The following is a 21,870-nucleotide window of genomic DNA, read 5'->3' on the forward strand; positions in this document are numbered from 1 at the left end:
ATGACTGTTCTTACTGCCCTGAGCGATCACCAGCTTCTACCCATGTTCTCCATCATTGGCACAAACGTATAGTTAACTGCAGCGTGTTACAAAAGGAGAAAGAAGCTTACTGTGGTCTTGTAAATAGCACCTGCCTATAGAAAATAACCAAGCAGTGATACAAATTTGGGTCTTTTGGCTTCGTTTTCTTGTAGGCCCAAAGGGATATGATCTAGGTATGCAGAAACTAGTAATTTTTGATTGGGGTGTGTCTATGCATTTGTGATCTAGCAGCTTTATAACCCTGGCGGCATGGAAACAGTTCCTCTTGTGCTTTCTCATTTTCAATAGACTTGTCTTTGGATTTCCTGTTATCATGGGAATCATTGGCTTGGAGCCAGGCGGATGAGTGGGCCGAATGAGGTGGGCACCCCTTGAGTGGGACTCCTGGGCAAGTGACCTGCCCTCCCAGCCGGGAAGGTGGCTGGTCTCAGGGCGCCCAGTGAACCAAAGCAGTAAGTAGCTGGATGGCTGCAGTCTTGGTTCATTTCTCATGCCATGCCAACCCTCAGTCTGGAGGTATTTATGGCCACCAAATAAAGCTGTGGCCTCTGTTATTGCCAAAACTAATCATGTATTGATTGGCCCCCATGCCATCTTGCCAGTCAAGGTAACATCAACATAGAAATGCAGGCATGAGAGAAGGAGACAACTGGAAGTTTGGCTCCTGCCGGACAAACCCTCTGTCTGGGAATTTTAGTTGTCAACTGTAATGGTTTTAAATGTCTAATGTTGTATGCTATTTTATTGTTGTTACCTGCCCTGAGTGATATGAAAGGGCAGGATAGGAAAAAATAGTAGTAGTAGTAGTAGTAGTAGTAGTAGTAGTAGTAGTAGTAGTAGTGGTGGTGGTGGTGGGGGTGGGGGTGGTGGTGGGGGTGGTGGTGGTGGTGGTGGTGGTGCTGGTAAGAAGAAGAAGAACCTTATATCCCAATTTCTTACAGATGTCCAATTGTTAAAACAGTTAAAAATGTAGAACTTTTGAAAGTAACTTCTAAACATAGCAACACATCAGCAGTCCATTGGTTTCCTACCAGTGGAGGCTAAGACCATGGTTTAATTGTCTACCTATGGCTGCAGTCCTACACACATTCACCCTCTGCAGAGAACATGATACACGTATCAACATAAGAACGGCCACAAGTAAGCGGTTGCCGTGGTTGCCACATCGGAGGGGGCAGGGCAACAGGACGCTGAGGCGGGCCTCGGGTGCTGTATTTAAGCACCACGAGGCCGGAGCTCGCCCCTTTGCCACACAGAGAGCCGGAGGACAGTCACCCACCCTCCCGCCTGGTTGTTGGAATTTCTTGTCACAACTGCGGAAGAGGGGCACGAGGTGGAGTAGTTTGGCCAGGGACCAGTTTGCATATTGGGACCCTGGGGTTGGGGGTCTCAATAAGAGACCAGCTAATACCTAATACCGAGTGTGGTCTTACCCGGCTGGGAAGGTCAGGGCTCGGGGCCAGGAGGTAGGGATGGTTGTATGTGGTGGATGCCCGACAACCATTAACCGGCCTCCTCCCAGGGGAGGGCATTCAGGGGCAAGGGAGCCTTCCTCCCAGTTGGGAGGAAGGAGGATGCAGGGCGCTTCTTGAGCCCAGGTTAGCAGCCGGACGGCTGCACGGGGATCGCTCCTCACCTCGTGCCAGGCCAACCCTAGTTCATGGGTTAGTTAATAAAGTTGTGGCCTTTTTGACGCCAAGGAAATGTGTTGCATCTTTATTGGCCGCTTACCACACTGCCAGGCAATGTAAGGGGGAACTGGCACTCCCCACATTGTAAGGGCAGAAGCTTTGCAGGTAGCACAAGGGTCCTTAACCTCCAAAATTGATATATGCAGTGATGGATGTGGCCACAAAATAGCAGTGGCGGATGGTGCAGCCAGCTGCACAATGGCTGCCACAACTTCTCTTCAAACAAACAGTGAAGATCCTTGTGATGTCGTGGCAGCTGTTGTCAAAGCTACATTTTCCAAAAAATCGATTTAGCCAATCAGATCTCCAGTGGCTCATCAGAAGCCTTGCTGGCAAAAGCCCTACCTGACTCCACTCAATTACCAACAAACATCTTGAGGACATCGGGCTGCCCGGGCATTATAGGTGCTGTCTCAGTCATAGAGAATGCTGCTGTTGAAAGATTCCCAGTCATGGAAATGCTATCTGCATGTGCATTGCTACATGCATGGATTCTGTGCTGTTCACAAGCTGGCATCGTGCATAGGTGGAAGGCATGACCTGGTGCCTCCTGCCATTTATTTTGTATTCATGTTGAAATCAACATGCATTATGTTGATTTCGACATGCATAATGTTGTCTGCAATGAGCTATTATTGGTTAGCTCCAAAGAAAGCAATGGGACAGACATAAGCACATGAATATGCCTTTGAAGGAGTCAGGTCCTTGGTCTGTCAAGGTGAGCATTGTCAAAACTGACTGACAGCAACTCTCCAGGGTTTTATGCAGAAGTTTCTCACATCACTTACTACCTGTTCTTTTCAACTGTACACTCCAGGGATTGAAGCCAGGACCTTCAGCATGCAAAGCAGATGTTCTGCCATGACTTGATCTACTCACATGTGCTTCACCCCTTTCCTTACCCTCCCACTTGATTTTCCCAAGGTTTCCTTCCTTATCTCCTGCTTTCTTATTCTCTCCTCTCTCAGTCTCACTTTCTTTTGGTTTACATATGAGGATGTACACTCATGATTGAAGCTTGACCTTGGACAGGGTGATGGTTCTTGATTCTGATTCTGATTGTGAGCTCAGCTTCTGGAATTATTACTATACTAGAAAGATAGCCCGCTGTAAGAGGGATACAACGGGCGCTAGGAACTCACCCAACATGGTGTCCCGCGGCGACGGCTGTCTCTGGCGGCCCCATGCAGGGAGGGCCGCGGCGGCGGTGGAGGCAGGGAGGCGGCAGCGGCGGCACGGAGGGCCGTGGCGGCGGCGGCACGGAGGCCCCGGCAGCAGGGAGGGCCGTGGCGGTGGCGGAGGCAGGGAGGCGCCGTCAGCCGCGCTCCGCGCGACTGCCGGGGGCTTTGTCAGGCCGCCGGGGAGGGAGCCCCCGGCAGCTGCGCTCTGTGCGGCTCCCAGGGGCTCCCTCGGGTAGCGTCCTGATGCGGCGAGAGGCGCTTTGCGCCTCTCGCCGCATCAGGCTGGGAGCAACTGTGAGCCGCACTGTGCGTGGCTCGCAGTTGCTGGGGCTGGGAATCAGAGGGACCAATCGGCAGGCGCGAAGCGCCTGCCGATTGGTCCCTCTGACTGTCTGTCCAGAGGAAGGGTCCAATCTGGACCCTTCCTCATCACGGACAGATCCCGCCTCATTACGCCTTAGCGAATTATTTAGTCTGCGGCGCCCGTGGCGCCGCGGGCGGTGTTTAGATATTGTTGGTAGCTTCACATTTGATTATTCTTATGCCACCAATCAGTTCTTATTGCAATGCTGAATCATTATAGGATCATTTTGTTTGTTTGTTTGTTTGTTTGTTTGTTTACCACTCTTCCTTACAGCTCAGGGTGGTTTATACAGAACATGGTTATAAGTACAGCGTAATATAATAACGTCAAGTAAATAAAATTAAATACAACAATAGTGCTACTATTGTAGCACTGATTTCATAACCGTTGCAATAATGTTTTCATATAACAATTTCAACATTAAACCTCAGTAATGTTAACCTGTTGACTACGTTCCCATAGTTGGTCAAGTTGGGTTCCATTCATGGGAGAGGGTTTCTAGGGAGCCCAGCAGATGATGTTAGTTTGGTCTACCTCAGCAAAATGCTTGGCCGAATATCTCCACTTTGCAGGCCATTCAGAACTGCAATAGCTCAAGTAAGATCCTGATCTCTTTGTGGAGCTCATTTCACCAGGTGGGGGCCAGGATAGAGAAGACTCTCATCCTCGTTGATGTCAGACAGGCTTCTTTAGGACCAGGGACCCCCAGTCAGTTGGAAGTGGCTAAGCATAGAGCTCTTTGTGGGGTATAGCGAAACATTTTATTTGATCACTGTTGAAGACTAGTCTATGGTCATACCATGTGCAGCCATTAAGACTGTATGTGCATATCAGAATCCCCAGGTCTTCCTGTTATGATTTCATTCTGTTTTATTCTGTTGCTTGTTAGGGTGTTTATCTAGCTTGGCTGTTTTGCCCTGGTGTAACACAGATGCTTTTGCTTGACACCTCAAGGTGGATTTCCTGCCACTGCGATTTATGCCTCCATACCTCCTTCCACATTCCTTCACCCCCGTTTCCCTAGTGGACTGTAGTTCTCAGACCTTCCTGTTCCTTGCTGGCCAAATGCTTATCTCTATGTTTTGACTCCTTTCAACTGTACCTGGTTTGAGTTCCCAAGGGAGGGGGAAAAGCTCCTATATTGTTCACCCTATGCTTTGTGAATCAGTCCTGACTATGCCTTCAATGTAGATGTTTGCATTTTCTTAATTAAAAAACTTTAATTCCATGAGTTTACTTATTTAGAAATCAAAGTCTCTGATAGTGCAAAACTGTACAGACTCAGATTGTTATGTTTTAATCTTTTAAATCTGTTTAATGTACACATAATAATAAATATTTGTATTTTAATTTTAATATATTTTGTTGTGCAACCTTTGGATTCCTGACTTGTTTTCACAGGTTGGGTTTTTGTTTCCTTTTTGTTTTTCCTTTCTCAGTTTCTTCTGGAATGTTGTTGTATCAGGGTAAACATTAAGAGATTTGCATTAAGAATTCCTTCAAATCCCCCTCTTGATATCGCAGAGGTGTGTGCTTCTCTTCCAGGTGCAGAACTGTCTTGAGACACCAATTTACCCTGTTGATTATTTGGTAACCTTTTGGATCCGGAGCACAGCCTGGCAACCCAGCCAAGCAGAGGGAGAAGAGGGAAGGGATTGGTCTCTCAGTTATTTGTGCCAAAAGATATCACATAAGTCATTAAGTAGCTGGCTAACTCATGTTTCATTCACAGAGTACCATGCCCTGAGCCATTTCTGCATTGACGCGGATCAGGGACTGTCAGAATGCATTTATTCAACACATTTGAATCTTATTCAAAAGACAAGCTGGGAAGTATTCTTGGGGCCTTTTAAGTGTAGTGACATGCTTACCTTATGTAGTCGTTATATTCCTGCCCTTCCATATTACGTCACCAACATCCAGCGTCCGGGCAGCAAACTGCTCGCTACATCCTCCATTTTAAAGTGCTAGTTGGGGAATCACATAAAGTGGACTCCCCAATTTATTTAGTGCTAGCTAAGGGAGAGCAACCAGCAGAGGGAAGGTATGGAAGTTCAAACGTGCTAAAGGTGCCTGCCTCATCCCGCCCTCGCACCCGCCTCCCTCTCCCTTATTCCCAGGGACTGGGAACAAGTCTCTCTGCGATCCCCTCAGCTGCCAATGCAGCCTGCTCTGCAATTTCACCGACCTCTGTGAATTGAGCTTGCCTAAGTAAACAACACTGAGCTGCTAATCACATGGACTGAAACTTTGGATCTGACCAAGATCAGTCCTGCTCCGGTTTTCCTGAGCAGCAGTGGAGCTGGTCCTTCAGCTCAAGTCATTCATTCTCCCTCACCCCCCCCCACATCTTCTCCTGCTCGATCTCTGTCTTTCACAACCCTCCACAGGCTTGGGGGGGGGGGGGAGAAACTTCACTAGCTGCAACTGATTAAAAGCTGTGTTCGTTAGCCATTTTCTTCCTTGTTTTCCTTTCCTTTGATTTCTCCAGAGATAAGAAGGGAATGGAGGGGGGCTTTCCCCTACCATTTACTTCAACCTGCCCATGTTGTGATTCTTGCAGCAACTACTAGATGCAACACAGTCCTGTTATTCCCCCTCCCAAGTTGTTGGGAAGCGCGAATGATGGGACTATTATTATTATGGTTATTTACAAGCCTTGCAATTGCTAACCCGTGATCCCATAAGAGGTAGTGTTCAAAAAGCACTATGCATCTAGGATTAGGTGCATAGGCATAGCAATGGATAAGTATGCATTAAAAAAATAGTGGGCATCATGGGACCTTTAAAACATGGAGAAAGGAGAATTGGCTGCATGGATTGATTGACAGGCAGGAGTTGTGTATAAGGCGCGTTGCTCTCTTCTGCCATTTCAAACAGGAGATGTGTAGGGTAAAAAGCATGAAAAGAAGGAAGACCAAGGCGAGACAACAAAAGGAGGGGCTTGGAGGTGCACTACTCTATTCAGCTGTCATAACACTACTTTTTCTGATGTGCAGAAATGCCCTTGGTTATAGTTTACTGCTGTTGTGTTGCTGTTTTAAATCCCAGCTCAAGGCCTGTACATTAGTCTCTCCCTCTTCATAAATTGGTGAGGAAGATTCAAATAGGTAACCGTGTTGGTCTGAAGTAGCATAACAAAATCAGAGTCCAGTAGAACTTTTAATTCCAATGAAGAGACTGAGGAAGAGTACTTGCACTCAAAAGCTCACACCTTGAATAAATCTTTGTTGGTCTTATAGGTGCTACTGGATTTTGATTTTTGTGAGGAAGGTTAGCCTGAGACAGAAGGAATGCCTCCAAGACTTTCAAGATAGAGGGGAGATTTTAACTTGGGTTTCTCCCACTATAGAAGAAGAAGTGGAGGAGGTTTTAAAACTCTACTATTCACTGCCTGAAGGAATATCAATATGGCTTACAATTGTCTTCCCTTCTTCTCCCCACTATAGACACCCTGTGAGGTAGATGAGGCTGAGAGAGCTCTGAGAACTGTGACTAGCCCAAGGAAATCAAACCCGGTTCTCCAGCTTACAATCTGCCACATGTAAACTTTACACCATGCTGGCTCTCTTTGTCAAATCCAGGCTGTGCCCCAGGAAGGACACAACCTTCTGCCATCCTGCTGGCCCTTCCTTGAGGTGTTCCCAAGCGTTAGAATAGGGGGGGGGGGGAGAGAGTTTGACTCATCCCTTTTCTCCTCCTCAGTGACTCCGTTTTCCACTGCTGAGTTCTCAAAGCTTGCTTCCTCCCTGGCTTGCAGGTCAGAGCTCCCTTTTAACCCACCTCCCTCTGCCAGAACCAGCTCCTGTCCCTCTGTTGAATGCTTGCAACTGCTACGGAGGGGTCATTGGCGCTGACATTGGGCCCCCCACAGCTGTCACCAGCAGAAGCAGGTTAAGGATTCTTGGGACCTGTAGCACCAGAGTCAGTTTAATGATTTCCAGAGCCCTAGCCAAGTACAATTGTGGCAAGAGCGGCCCGGCTGGGGGCAGAGGAGCTCCCCACCGTGGAAAGGGGTATCACTCCAAGTGTCATTAAATAGGCCTCAACTCAATGCCTGAAGATTTGCCCTTGAAGAAAGTGCAAGCTGCGAAATATATGAACAACTTAAAACAGAAAACATAATCAACAAGCAGAGTCATTTGAAGCTCAACCCTTCAAAGACGGAGGTCCTGTGGTTGGGTAGGAAGGGACCATGGGAGAAAGCACATTTGCCCACCCTGGATGGTGTGCAGCTCTCAGCAACGCACTCTGCCAGGAACCTGGGTGTGATCCTGGATGCTTCTCTTTCAATGGAAGCCCAGGTCACAAACGTAGCGCTGCTGGCATTTTACCACCTCCGACAAGCCAAGCTACTAGCTCCCTACCTGGACCCAGAGCACCTAACCACAGTGATCCATGCAACAGCGACCTTTAGACTGGACTTCTGCAACTTGCTCTATGCAGGCCTACCCTTATCCTTGATCCAGAAACTACAACTGGTGCAGAATGCTGCGAAAACACCATGGAGATCCCACATCCGTATGGTACTCCAACACCTTGGCTGGGTCCCAGTTGAATTCCAGATTAATCTTAAACTTCTGGTAATCCCCTTAAGGCCATATGCGGTTTGGGCCCAGTGTATTTGAGAGACCGCCTCCCTGCCTATTCCCCGCAAAAGAGGTTTGCTCTCAGCCACTTCCAACTGGCTACGGATCCCTGGCCCCAGAAAATCATGTCGGTCCTCAACAAGAGACAGAGCCTTCTCAATTCTGGCCCCCACCTAGTGGAATGAGCTCCCTGAGAAGATCAGATCCCTGCTTGAACTTCCACAGTTCCGCAAGGCCTGAAAAAGGGAGCTCCTCCACCAGGCATTTGCTTGAGGCCAACTGTCTTAGAACACCTGCTGGCCCTCCCAGACACCCTCCCATGACTGCAACAGCTGACCTCCCAATATTGTTGTTATTTATACTACTAATTTTCCTATATATTATTAAGATGATTGTTGGAAATAACGAAGTATTGAACTATTATAATGTTTTGAAAGTTGTTCATATGTTCCATGTAAAGTTAGCTAATATTTCAGGGTAAACTGCCCAGAGCTGCAAAGAATGGGTGGTATAAATAAATAAATAAACAAACAAACAAACAATGAAATGAAATGAAATGAAATGAAATGAAATGAAATGAAATGCAGAGCCTTAAATAATCCCTTATTTAAAGTGGGATTATTTGGGTTGGGTGCGATTGCTGTTGTGTGGAGAGGAAAAGAGGCCGAACACCAACATGGGTGCCTTTTAAAGGGACCACCAGCCCCTGGTGGCTGAACAACAAGAGCAGTCGCATCAGGGTGGCCAACTGGATCAGGCACCCACCAATCACCCAAAATGGGTGGAACATCCCTCCCCCACTGTCTCCCATCCCCACTATGTATGGCCACTTTAAAATGGCGGCTGGTTTTGTAAGCTGCTTTGAGGTGCCTTTGGGTAGTGAAAAGTGAGGTACAAAAAGAGAGCTCTTTGTTTCATATTGTTGATTTCTTGACAATGTTGCTGTCTTGTTCTGATTCAGGCACTTCTGTCATCCAAGTGACAGCGACCGACGCTGACGATTCGAACTACGGCAACAGTGCCAAAGTGGTTTACAGTATCCTCCAGGGACAGCCGTATTTTTCAGTGGATCCAGACACAGGTCAGAAAGTCTGTCAACTTTACTTTGTTCTAATTGTGCTGGCTACGCTTTCTTCCAATTATGTTCAGTCGCTGATAGACTTTTCAACCCTCCCCCTAATATTTACACCCTAAGTTTTATCCCCCTTCCCCCCAAAAAAGGAGAGATTTTCATTAACCCATTCAAGTATCTCAAGATAGGCAGCCATGTTAGTCCATCCAAAGCAGGAAAAAAGATCAAGAATCCAGGAGCACTTTCAAGATTAACAAATTCTGAGTCACCTTCCAAGAGTCACTGAGTCACGAAAGCTCCTCCCTTGTCACAAATTTTGTTAGTCTTTAAAGTGCTCCTAGATCCTTGCTCTTTTCTATTTAAATAACTGTATATCCATATTAGAGCCTCTTGTGGCGCAGAGTGGTAAGGCAGCAGACATGCAGTCTGAAAGCTCTGCCCATGAGGCTGGGAGTTCAATCCCAGCAGCCGGCTCAAGGTTGACTCAGCCTTCCATCCTTCCCAGGTCGGTAAAATGAGTACCCAGCTTGCTAGGGGGTAAAACAGTAATGACTGGGGAAGGCACTGGCAAACCACCCCGTATTGAGTCTGCCATGAAAACACTAGAGGGCGTCACCCCAAGGGTCAGGCATGATCCGGTGCTTGCACAGGGGATACCTTTACCTTTACCTATATCCATACTGGGCATTATAATGAGAGAATAAATTCTAACATTAAGTTCCTCTCTTATATGGAAGAAGACTAGGGGGGGGGGGTCATATAAAGAAGCCATGTTGGCATATTATACTGTTTGGCCAATTTTTTGCAGGAAGCTCAGCAGTTCCAGATGTCATTTCAGGCCAGAATAGCCCTGTCCTATAAGCCTTACAGAATTATTAAGGTCCTGCAGGCCACTGATCTAATTTGGTAGAGCATTCAACCAGGTCTGGGCAAGGGCTGAAAATGCTCTGGCCCTAGTTGAGGCCAGTTTAATCTCCCTGGGGTCAAGTACTGTGGACAAATTTTGCCCACTACATCATAGAGCTCTTTCAAGTGACATAAGGGGAAACCTTTAAACAGTTTTTAAATATCTCTCCCCCAGCTTTCTCAGGGAAGTCTGAGGGAGAAGACATTTTAAGCTTGTGCCAAACAGCTGATCTGTCATGATCAGCTGCTTGGTGCACTGTTTAAATGCCTCTCTTGGGTTCACCGCAGCACTGATGAAGCTGTTCTGACCAAGCAGAAATATCAGGACTCACTCAGCATCACCTACCTCACAGGGTATCTGTTGGGTCTGGAGAGGAAAGGGAAAGCGATTGTAAGCTGCTTTGAGACAACTGGTAAAGAAAAGCAGCATATAAGAACCAACTATTCTTCTTCTTTAACACCATGGAATTATTGTTCATTAACACCATGGAATTTGAAGAACAACAACCTGCTCTCTTGCCTGATTTTTTTTTAATTGTATGATCCTAAATATTGCAACATAATAACTTAGTAATGGGTAGAAAGGGTCTGAGTTAAAGTAGGCACAGCTCATTCAGGGAAGCTGATTGCTTCTTCCTGAGTAACTCAAGCTCCCCATTTGAATCCAGCTTTATGAATGGGTCAGAAAGAACCATCAAGTATGCTCTAGCTACCTTCTTAGCTCCATTTCACCTAATTTCCCACTTTACTGTCCCATGTGAATTTTATCCATGGGTATCTCATGATCCCCAACACAGTTTCCTTTTTTGGTTGGTCAGTGGGGAGCCCACTCCCTTTTTCACCATCTGAAAAGGTGGCTGGTTTCAACTCACAAAAAGCAAGCAGCATTATCTCTGGTCAGATCTATGTGTGCAGCTAAAATTAAAAACAGAACTCCTTTATAGACGATGTCAAATCAATAAGTATAGAGTAGGATTAGGCCCAAACAGGAGTTTTTTTTCATTTCAGTTCATGGTTCATGGCTGGACTATGAAGCAAATCATGAACCAACACGAAGAACAAGTAGCTGAAGACGAAATGGCTAGGATCCAATTAAACCCCTGCTTTCTGCTCTCCACAACCTTTCACAGAAAGCCTTTTAAACCAAACAGAAGTGGGGAGCTCCCTGCATCTCAGCTGATTTTTGTGAAGAGCAGAAAGCAGGGGCTTAAACCCCTGCTTTCCATTCTTCACAAACTCCATTAACCACTATGAAATGCATCAAAATTCATGCTGGGTCTTCAGTTCACAAGCATTGCTTTACAAACTGGTCAAAATCCCTGACAACCATAAATTTGTCAGCTGGTTTGTGCCAATACCTTGTGTAGAAGGGAAACAGGTACAGACATGCTGACCGCACTCCCATCACTGCACATCTGACAGCTTCCAAATGTGGAGTCTATGTATTCAGGAACTATATCCATGTAAACACCTTCCCAAAGGATCTGTCATCTGATCACTGTAGAGATCACTTGGAGGCTGGAATCCCTTGTCAGCATCAATGTGCAGCACCAGAGTTGCACATAGGAGGTGGGGTTTGCACACTCATACCCCCTCAATGATTTTCAATAAGGTTGCCAGCTCTGGACTGAGAAAAATCTAGAGATGAGGGGGGGGGGCTGATGAGGGCAGGGTTTGGGGAGGGAAGGAGAAGAACTTCAGTGGGGTATGATACCATAGATTCCACCTTCCAAAGTAGCCATTTTCTCCCAGGGAACTGATCTATGTCACTTGGGGATCAGTTGTGATCGCAGGAGACCTCCAGCCACCACCTGGAGATTGACAACCTTTCCACACACGTAAAACCATCCAGAGATGGCTACTGAGCAACCTTCATGCGTTGAAATGGACTGTGTCGCTTTAGATCACAGGTTGGATATATTGATTTTTAAATTCTCCCCTGTGGTTAAAAAAAAAAAAGCATAAAAATCCATAAATATAGTAAATGACCAGATAAAGGAGTTTAGCGTAGCCTTTCATGTGGAGGAGTAGCTCCAAAATGCAATCTCGGTATCTGCTGCCTGTTGTAGCACAGCTCATCTGGCCTGCTCTGAACTTGACCACCTCATTCCGCTGCAGCTACAACTCTGTTTTTCTTCTGGAGAGGGTTGTAAACACCCTTTGATGCTGGCTTTTCAAAAGCTGGTATCAAAAGAGATTTTTTTTTTCTCTCCAAAAGCTTTCGCTGCAACAGTTGCAACCATGTTTGATGTCACAGTTTGCCTGCTTCTCTGTGTGTGTGCGTGTGTTTCTTCCCCTCCCAGAAGGATAATTAAATTGATTTAGTGCTAGCCTAAAAAGACTGGGTAACAGAAGCTTCCTCATGCTCTCTTTCCCTTGTTCTGACATTAAAGGGGCCGCAGACTGAAAGCTTCATTTCAACGCATGCACGTTCAATTTGATTTATTTGCTGTGGATTAAGCGGTAAAGTCTATCTGACACAAATCCATGGTAATTCGCTCTTTCATTTGACGTTGCCCTCCCTAGCCCATCTCTGATGTGCTTCTCAGACTTTCTCTCTCTCTCTCTCCCTTTCTTTTTGCAAGGCACCATCAAAACGGCTTTACCGGATATGAGCAGGGAAAACCGAGAACAATACCAGGTGGTCATCCAAGCCAAGGACATGGGCGGCCAGATGGGGGGATTATCAGGAACCACCACGGTGAATATCACGCTGACCGACGTCAACGACAATCCGCCTCGATTCCCCCAGAGTACGATCCATTTCATAGTTTGGTTGTGTATATATTATATATAAAAGCTTCTTTAATGCCGGTAGTTCCACATCTGCCAAGGTTGGGAAACTCCTGGTGATTTGGGACTAGAGCCTGGGAATGAAAGGAACCTCAGGAGGGCACTATGAGATGAGCTGTAATGAGAGAACCAGCTTGGTGTAGTAGTTAGAAGTGCGGACTTCTAATCTGGCAAGCCGGGTTTTATTCTGCGCTCCCCCACATGCAGCCAGCTGGGTGACCTTGGGCTCACCACGGCACTGATAAAACTGTTCTGACTGAGCAGGAATATCAGGACTCTCTCAGCCTCACCTACCTGTGGTGGGGAGAGGAAAGAAAAAGCGATTGTAATCCCCTTTAAGACTCCTTCGGGTAGAGAAAAGTGGCAGATAAGAACCAACTCTTCTTCTTCAGTAATATCAGGGCTCTCTCAGCCTCATCTCCCTCACAGGATGTCTGTTGTGGGGAGAGGAAAGGGAAGGCAATCGTAAACCACTCTGAGACTCCTTCGGGTAGAGAAAAGCAACATAACTTCTTCTTCTTCTTCTTCTTCTTCTTCTTCTTCTTCTTCTTCTTCTTCTTCTTCTTCTTCTTCTTCGATTTTTGTTAGAATGTATTATCCTTCATCAAATAATCTTTTGTGGAAGACTATCATTTCCCTTTTCAAGTACATATTAGGCAATTTCAATAATATTTTGCTTTTCCCTCCCTTAAAACCATTTTTTCCATTGCTGTGACCTCCTGGAGGATGGCAACCTTCCCCAATGTTACGAGGTGCGATGCTGCTGCTACAGTAAAGGAAGTGTTACTTTTTGCTGCTAGGCCGTTAGCGATTTGAAATCCGTTTATCAAAATTTGGTCTCACTGATCAAAATGAGCTCTCAGCGGTTAATCCACCACATAATGCATCTGCAATGATTTATGCAACCAGGCATACCTTATGGATGCGGGGATGCCTGTAACCAACATTTTCCTCTCCCACTTTGAATCCTCCTTCTCAAGGGTTTTCTAGGCTGCCTTTCCCAATTTGCATTCTAAACTCTACCTTACGCAGAGAGTGAATAAAATGTGGAATCCGCTGCCAGAGGATAGAATGATGGCCACAGGAATAAACAGTTTTCTAAGAGGGTTAGATAGATCCACGGTGGATAAGTCTATCAACAACTACTAGTAGTCATGGGGAGCCTCAACATTCAGAGGCAGTAATCTGAATCCCAGAGCCAAGAGGCAACATTAGTTTTTAGGCCCTGTTGTTGACCATCCAGAGGAACTGTATGGCCACTGTGTGAGACCCTGTTTGGCCATACTGTATGTGGTCACTGGGCTAGAAGGGCTACTGGTGTGATCCAGCCAGGGTCTTCGGATGTTCTTCTCAGGAGAAGACCTTGGCCACTCTCCCCTGTTGTTGGAGGATGGACTCTATGCCATTGTACCAAACTGTGGTGCCTTTCCTCCCCAGGTTCCATCCACAAATCTCCAAGAATTTTCCAACCTGGATCTGGCAATCCTACCCTTTGCCAGTAGCCAGGGGGAGCTTTTTAAAACATGACGTTGGGTTTTAGATAACCTGATAGATTGTTATTATGTATCTATTTCTGAAACAGGCTGGAAAGTATAGGATCAATACATTTGCAAAATAAAGAGTTGGAATATATGCATATGTATGTATATGTGTATATACAAGAGCCTCTTGTGGTGCAGAGTGGTAAGGCAGCAGACATGCAGTCTGAAAGCTTTGCCCATGAGGCTGGGAGTTCAATCCCAGCAGCCGGCTCAAGGTTGACTCAGCCTTCCATCCTTCTGAGGTCGGTAAAATGAAGACCCAGCTTGCTGGGGGGTAAACGGTAATGACTGGGGAAGGGAATGGCAAACCACCCCATATTGAGTCTGCCATGAAAATGCAGGAGGGCGTCACCCCAAGGGTCAGACATGACTCGGTGCTTTGCACAGGGGATACCTTTACCTTTATGTGTATATATTTGAAATAATAATAATGATAGATGGAGGAATAAGAATCCCCCTCACCAGGCTGGGGGTTATGGCTGAGAAGGCTCTGGTTGAGGGCAGTTTTACTTCCTTGGGGCTGAGGAGCTCGAGTAAATTGTAGTCATAGCTCTTATGCTCTCTGTGGATGCAAGATAGATGGGATGCCTCTCATAGGTCTTTGTGGCACTTGTCATATTACAATGATATAACAATTTCTGAAGAAGACCCTCTGATGATTGGGGAAGGGAAGGAATCAGAAGAAAAAACTCCCCCCTGTGCCATATGGGCAGCCATAGAAGCCAAGGGGAAGCCATACAGCCATCCATGTGCCTTTCTTTGTGGAAGTTACTGATGTTCAGTATGCTAAAAGCAGGCACTATATGCACCTGGTACACCGACTTAACAGGAATTGCAGTTCCACATCTCCCCCTAAAGAACCCTTTTGTTAAATTCTCTGCCTTGGTCCAAAGCTTGCAGAGAACTGGCTCTATACAAGTGATTTCAAAGTGCTTGTTTTAATTTGGGGGGTTCAAACGGTATCCTGTTCTTTTTTCTTTTCTTTTTAACATTGACATTTTATCAGATTTCTTCTGCATCGGCACGTCGCTGCCGACATTGATTTAAAGCTGCTCCGGCTTTGTTTCCTGCTGATTGAAATTCAGGCTGGAATTTCGGGCTGTGATTACACGCCATTGCTGTTGTTTATTGACTGCATGAGCACAACTTTAATTACCTTTTTTTGGGGGTTGGAACGCAAGCAGGGAAAAGGACATTTAAAATTCCTTTTCTTCAGAGCTCAGGAAATTCTTTGTTCTGCGTCCGATACGATGTTACAACTTAATTCCTACATACTATTGGTGAATGAGGTCATGGAATGCTGACCCAGTGAAATGGACAGCCCCAACTCCAAATTTTGGGATACTACCTAGTGCTAAATCTCCCTCTTAAGCTCAGCAAGCCAAGAGACGGTGTAAATCCTTTCTTCCTGAGGTCTCGTTTAAATTTGCATGTCTTGTTTTGTACATAAAAGGATACATAACGTTGGGATCCATTGCCTGTCCTCTGAAGGGGTAGAAACTTCATTCTGTTGCCCTTTTCTTCCACATCTCATAGAATCACGGAATCATAGAGTTGGAAGGGGCCATACAGGCCATCTAGTCCAACCCCCTGCTCAACGCAGGATTAGCCCTAAGCATCCTAAAGCATCCAAGAAAAGTGTGCATCCAACCTTTGCTTGAAGACTGCCAGTGAGGGGGAGCTCACCACCTCCTTAGGCAGCCTATTCCACTGCTGAACTACTCTGACTGTGAATTTTTTTTCCTGATATCTAGCCTATATCGTTGTACTTGAAGTTTAAACCCATTACTGCGTGTCCTCTCCTCTGCAGCCAGCAGAAACAGCATCCTGCCCTCCTCCAAGTGACAACCTTTCAAATACTTAAAGAGGGCTATCATGTCCCCTCTCAACCTCCTTTTCTCCAGGCTGAACATTCCCAAGTCCCTCAACCTATCTTCATAGGGCTTGGTCCCTTGGCCCCAGATCATCTTCGTCGCTCTCCTCTGTACCCTTTCAATTTTATCGACGTCCTTCTTGAAGTGAGGCCTCCAGAACTGCACACAGTACTCCAGGTCTCATCCCACAGCATGTGAAATCTGAACTGACAGCCTTCCTGTACATGAAAGAGACCCAGATTGGGCAATCAGGGGGCAGAATTCTGTGTTGGCAGAGTTTAAATATGCAAAGGGGTTAAGGTTGCCAGCTCTGGGTTAGGAAATATATGGATACTTCGGGGGTGGAGATGTGAGTAGGAGGGATTTAAGGCAGGGAGCGGCCTCAGTGAAGTGCAATCCTATTTGTTTTCCCATGCCAAACAGCCATTTTCTCCAAGGAAACTGATCTCTGTTGCCTGGAGATGAGCTATAATTCCAGGGCATCACCGAGTCCCACCGGAGAACTGGCATGACTAAAAGGGATGGAGCACTAGGCTGCTTAAAGGAACCGCACAGTTTTATTTAGAAGGAAAAGACCTTTGTATAGAAAGAGGAGTCTGAGAGTCCTGCCTAACGGCTTTCATTCTGTCAGTTCTGTTCTGGAGGCAAGCAGGGAGGAAGCGTGTTCACAAGAGCAGGAAGTCTCCAATTGAGCCAATCAGGAGGAGACCATTTGCAAAATATCCTCATCTAACTGCTAAATTCACATCTCCTCCGATGCCCTTCATAGGATATTTTTCACATACAGTATGCCCTTGAATCATGTAGAAGAAGAGTTGGTTCTTATATTTTATATGCCACTTTTCTCTACCCAAAGGATTTTCAAACTGGCTTACAGTCGACTTCCTTTCCCCTCCCCAGAACAGAAACCCTCTGAGGTAGGTGAGGCTGAGAGAGCCCTGATATTACTGCTCAGTCAGAACAGCTCAATCAGTGCTGTGGTGAGCCCAAGGTCATCCAGCTGGTTGCATGTGGGGGAGCGCACCAGATTAGAAGTTTGCACGCCTAATCACTACACCAAGCTGTACACTACAGGTCTCAACTCTAGTCTCAACAAAACTCTGGGGCCCCTACCAGAAACAAAGTATTCAAGATCCAATAATCACAGCTTGGCTGAGTGGGACGGGAGATCTACTAGTCTAAACATATGGAGCATAGGTTCATCACTAGCTATTAGCTTGGTGGTATAGATGGAACATGTCTGGTGCCACAGAATTTGGGACCGGAGGAGCCACTGGCCTGATCTAGCTTGGCTTCTTATGTTTTTAATTGCAACTGGTCTTGCAACTACCTATCTATCCATCTATCCATCTATCCATCTATCCATCTATCCATCTATCCATCTATCCATCTATCCATCCATCCATCCATCCATCCATCCATCTCATGTATTCCACTTCTCCTAGATAAAACAACTCCTTGGGAAGGTGGCCTGCATGGCATTATACCCTCCCTCCCCCTAAACCTCACTCTCTCAGGCTCCACCCTCAAATCTCCAGATATTTCGAAACCCAGAGTTGGAAACCCTAAGGCAGAGGCCAATGTCAGCCTACTAGTCCCTCCTCTAAATCTGTTTTTATCTGGGATATGACTCTTAAAGTCTTGCCTGGAGTAAACAGAAAAGGCTTCGGAGGCAAAGGAGTAGAGAGTACAGATCAGGATCCTCATAAGGCGAAGCTTGGTCAAAACCACTCCTTTGCAGGTTTCTCAGCAGGCCGAAAGGGTTCTGGCTGTTTAAAAATTAAACTGCTCTACTCCCAATTCTAATTGGAGCTGACAAAATGAACAGAAGCGTCCCACTGCTTGCAAGAAGGGCACCCTCGTGTGTGATGATAGGCACATACCCAGTGCCCCTAAGCGCCTGATCAGTGCTCACGCAGCCCAGATAGGACACCTCATTGAGAAAATCCACTGATCTGATTGAAGTACTTTTAACTTCCCTTGAAAATCCCCACGGACGTTTGGCCCAAACTGAGGTATCCTGAGTGGTCACTGATGTTGCTTCAGGGTGAAATTCAGCAGTGATTCAGATCCATCCAGTTTTCAAAGCTGCACGAGCCAAAGTGGATTTTTTTTTTCAAAACTAAAATAAAACCTAATTTTCAATTTAAAAAAATAGTGCTGCTGGATAGTTAAGGTATATACAGGATTGTTGCATTGCATATATCGGGAGCGCTACAAAGTGGATAAGAAATGTGGTTCTAAGAATTGTTTGAACTACCTAATTTTTAGCCTTTTTTTTTTTTAACAAAAAGCTGGATGGAAGTTCTTCCTAACTCTGTTTTCAAGCTTATTGGTGACTAATAGTGCCTTTCTTTAAGTGATTTGGATCCTAAGGGTACACAAACCTTGTTGTAGTTACTCCCCCCTTTATTTATATAGATGACATACCTGCATACAAATAAGGATGTGCACACAAAACCACGTACACACAATTCTTTTGTTCTCTTTGTTTCCCAGGCACATATCAGATCAGCTCTCTGGAGTCTGCCCCACTTGGGACTTCGCTTGGCCGGATAAAAGCCAACGACCCCGACGTGGGTGAAAACGCCGAGACCAAGTACAGCATTGCCGATGGAGATGGATCGGACACGTTTGATATCATCACTGACAAGGACACGCAGGAAGGGATTATAACTGTCAAAAAGGTTTATTTCTCCTCCTCCTTTTTGAAATTGAATTTAACACCCTAGGTCTTAGGGTTTTTTTTCCTGAGGGAGGAGAGAGGAGCAAGTGTCTTGAAGGGTCAAGTAGTGAAACTAACAGATTTGGCCAGTTCTTCTTCTCTTCTTTAGGTAACTATTAAACTTCAAACCATACATGGTTCATGTGGGAGGAGTGTTTTAAACATGTCAGCACACCTGAAAGGGTATTGTAGATAGCTCTGTTCTGTCAGGTGCGCTCAAGCATTTCTGCATGATAGCTTTTGCAAGATGGCTGCAGAAATGCTGTTGGGGGTGTGGCCTACCAGCTGGAATCCATGCAGTTTGGTTAGTAAGGAAATATCCTATATTGTCCTAAGGGTAGAAGTGTGAGGGATTCTAGTCTCTAATTTTCAGTTCATGTGGACAACCCTGGGATTACTGATGAGGTGGTCCTTCTAAATGCAACTCTGGCAACAGCTGTGGGGAAACTCTATGGTAAGGGAGAACCTCCAGGAAGCCTAGAGATCTCCCAGGATTGCAGCTGATCTCCAGGGGACAGAGAACTGTCCCCCTGGAGAAAATGGCCACCATGGAAGGTGGACTCTATGGCATTACACCCCCCCCCCTGAAATCCCTCCCCTCCCACAAACTCATCTTCTTCAGCCTCCACCCCCTCAATCTCCAGTATTTCCCAACTCAGATCTGGCAACCTTACCAAAGAACAGATCATTTCAGCCATAGATCACACTGCACACAAGAAGCATTTAATGTGCTACAGAGAGGTCCATTATGGACATAAAAACAAACAAAGAAGGTTTAATTAAACTCCTTATGGGCGGTATGATTGAACATAGGTCTCTCACTCCACTAATGATGCAATCTTTGACAGAGTTATACCTTTCTCAACCTTTTGCCTGGCAGTGTAATGGCGGTCAATGAATACGCAACACCTTTCATTGGCGTGAAAGGCCACAACTTTATTAAACATAACCAAGGGTTGGCATGGCACGAGGTGAGGAGTAATCCCCATGCAGCCGTCCGGCTGCTGACGTGGGCTCAAGGGGCGCCCTGGGTCCTCCTTCCTCCCCGCCGGGAGGAAGGCTCCCTTGCCCCTTGAATGCCCTCCCCTGGGAAGAGGCCAGTTAATGGTTGCCGGGCGTCCACCGCGTACAACCATCCCTGCCTCCTGACCCCGAGCCCCAGACCTTCCCAGCCGGGTAAGGCCGCACTCGGTATCGGCCGGTCTCTTATTGAGACCCCCAACCCCAGGGACCAGTACGCAAACTGGTCCCTGGCCAAACTACTCCGCCTCGTGCCCCCATTCTGCCCCCCCCATTCCGCAGTTGTGACAAGAGCTTGACAGCCGGGCGGGAGGGTGGGTGGCTGTCCTCCGGCTCTCGACGAGGCAAAGGGGCGAGTTCCCAGGCTCGTGGCGCTTATATACAGCGCCTGGGACCCGCCCCTTGCCTTCGTCATCGGGACGCGCCGGATGGCGCGTCCCGACGCACGGCGAGCAGACGCCTTTGCGTTTCCTGCCCCGCCCTCCTTCGCCGCGGCAACCACGGCCGCCGCTAACTCGCGGCCGTTCTTTGGCTTCAAATGTACAACTCTGTTTAGAACTGTGCAATAAATTAAATGAAGCAAAAGGAAATCAATAGTTATGAACTGAGTGCTTTCCGCTAATTGTTAATGAAGCCAGTATTTATTCATTGTAAGTACCTTTATTCATCAGCTTGGAGAGTCCTGAGTTGCTTGAGCTTGTCAGAGCCTTGAATATCAGCAGAGGTGGTCATGGGCTGATTCTGTACTTACTTTGTTTATTCTGTTGTGTATCCTGATGAACTCAGATAGATTTGAACTGGAGTCTTCCTCTATTCCCCCCCCTTCAATTGAAACAGAAAGTGTTCTGCACTCAATTAGGAAAGCTCAGAGCGGGGAGGGGAGTCAAGCACAGCAGGAGTCTCTTTTCTTGAACGGGGGGAGGGGATTGGAGATAGCAGAGGAGGGGGGAATAAATCCAAGAGGCAAGTCTCTGCTGAGAGCAGTTAGGGCTTCTGGAGCTCAGTCACTTTAAGACAAGCCTTGTGACTGGGAACCAAGAAGTCTTTAAACTGACGTTCTGGCCAATGAGGGAAGACTGCCTTGCTATAGCATTGGAGGCACAAGGCAGGAAGTTAATTCACAAAAAGTGGTGATCTGCACATTTACTGATCCTGGCAAATTGTACTTATGTTGAAATTAAAAAATATATATATTACAATACTATTTTTGCGATCTATGAAAAATTTTGTTGCTCTAGGTAGACCAAATTTTTAATCAAGAACCCCCCCCCCCCCGGTCAATGGTGTCCCACTTTACCAATGTTAAAATCTGGTCACCTTATTTTATAAGAACTGGCTTTATATCAACTTTGCAATCATTTCAGAGTTCAGATGTACCTAAAATGATCCTCCTAAATTTGGCAGAGTTTCTCTCAAATGAGAAGAATTTCTGGGTGACCGACATTTACTGCTAAGTGTCGCAGGAGTCAGCGTCTTGAATGGGTGTCCTTCTAAATCACTCAGATCAACAACAATTGTGCCATTGATTTTGGTGGGATGTAGCTCGCAGCTAATTGTGCATGCACAATGTACCAGGTTTCAGGCCTTTCCAGCAAGATGAAAGAATGATTAGTATTGATTAATGGACAACAGCACCCCCCCCCCGCCCCGTGCAATGTAACAAAGCTATACATAATATTAAATGAACAGGGCATTTGCTTCAGATACATTATTGTTTCTCAACTCCTTATTTTGGCAGTTAAAGTCACAGTTCTCAGCCCAGTCATTTGGAAGTAAGCTTCATTGATTTAAGAAGAACATCCCAGCAAACAAATATATTTTGGAACTGAGGTACATGCAATGTTGGCATTAGAGTTACTCGCCTTATGCTGACAACTCCCAGGAACTTTTGTTGGCAGAGCATGGTGACGTGGTGGCATGAAATGCCACTTCTAGTTATGTACTGGGAAGACAGGCTGCCAGTCTCCAGGTGGAACGTGAAGGTCTGGATTTACAACTGACTTTCAGATAGAGTCACCAGATGCGGGTTGAGAAATACGTGGAGATTTGAGGGGTGGAGCCTGAGGAGGGTG

The 21,870-nt window shown here is 46.3% G+C and overlaps 1 protein-coding gene across 2 annotated transcripts in view; it reads left to right on the forward strand.

Moving 5' to 3' along the window:
• CDH9 (cadherin 9) overlaps positions 1–21,870 on the forward strand; it is a 144,063-nt gene that overhangs the window by 99,560 nt on the left and 22,633 nt on the right. The window contains exons 4-6 of one of the 2 annotated variants that reach the window (XM_077353456.1): positions 8,829–8,948; positions 12,431–12,598; positions 18,553–18,740. In XM_077353456.1, the coding sequence (XP_077209571.1) occupies positions 8,829–8,948; positions 12,431–12,598; positions 18,553–18,740 (476 nt within the window). Of the gene's footprint in view, positions 1–8,828; positions 8,949–12,430; positions 12,599–18,552; positions 18,741–20,740; positions 21,629–21,870 lie in introns of those variants that run through there. The other variant, XM_077353457.1, reaches the window with a different exon arrangement.

This window comes from Paroedura picta, chromosome 9, assembly GCF_049243985.1.
Source record: "Paroedura picta isolate Pp20150507F chromosome 9, Ppicta_v3.0, whole genome shotgun sequence".
In the NCBI taxonomy this organism is placed as follows: Eukaryota; Metazoa; Chordata; class Lepidosauria; order Squamata; family Gekkonidae; genus Paroedura; species Paroedura picta.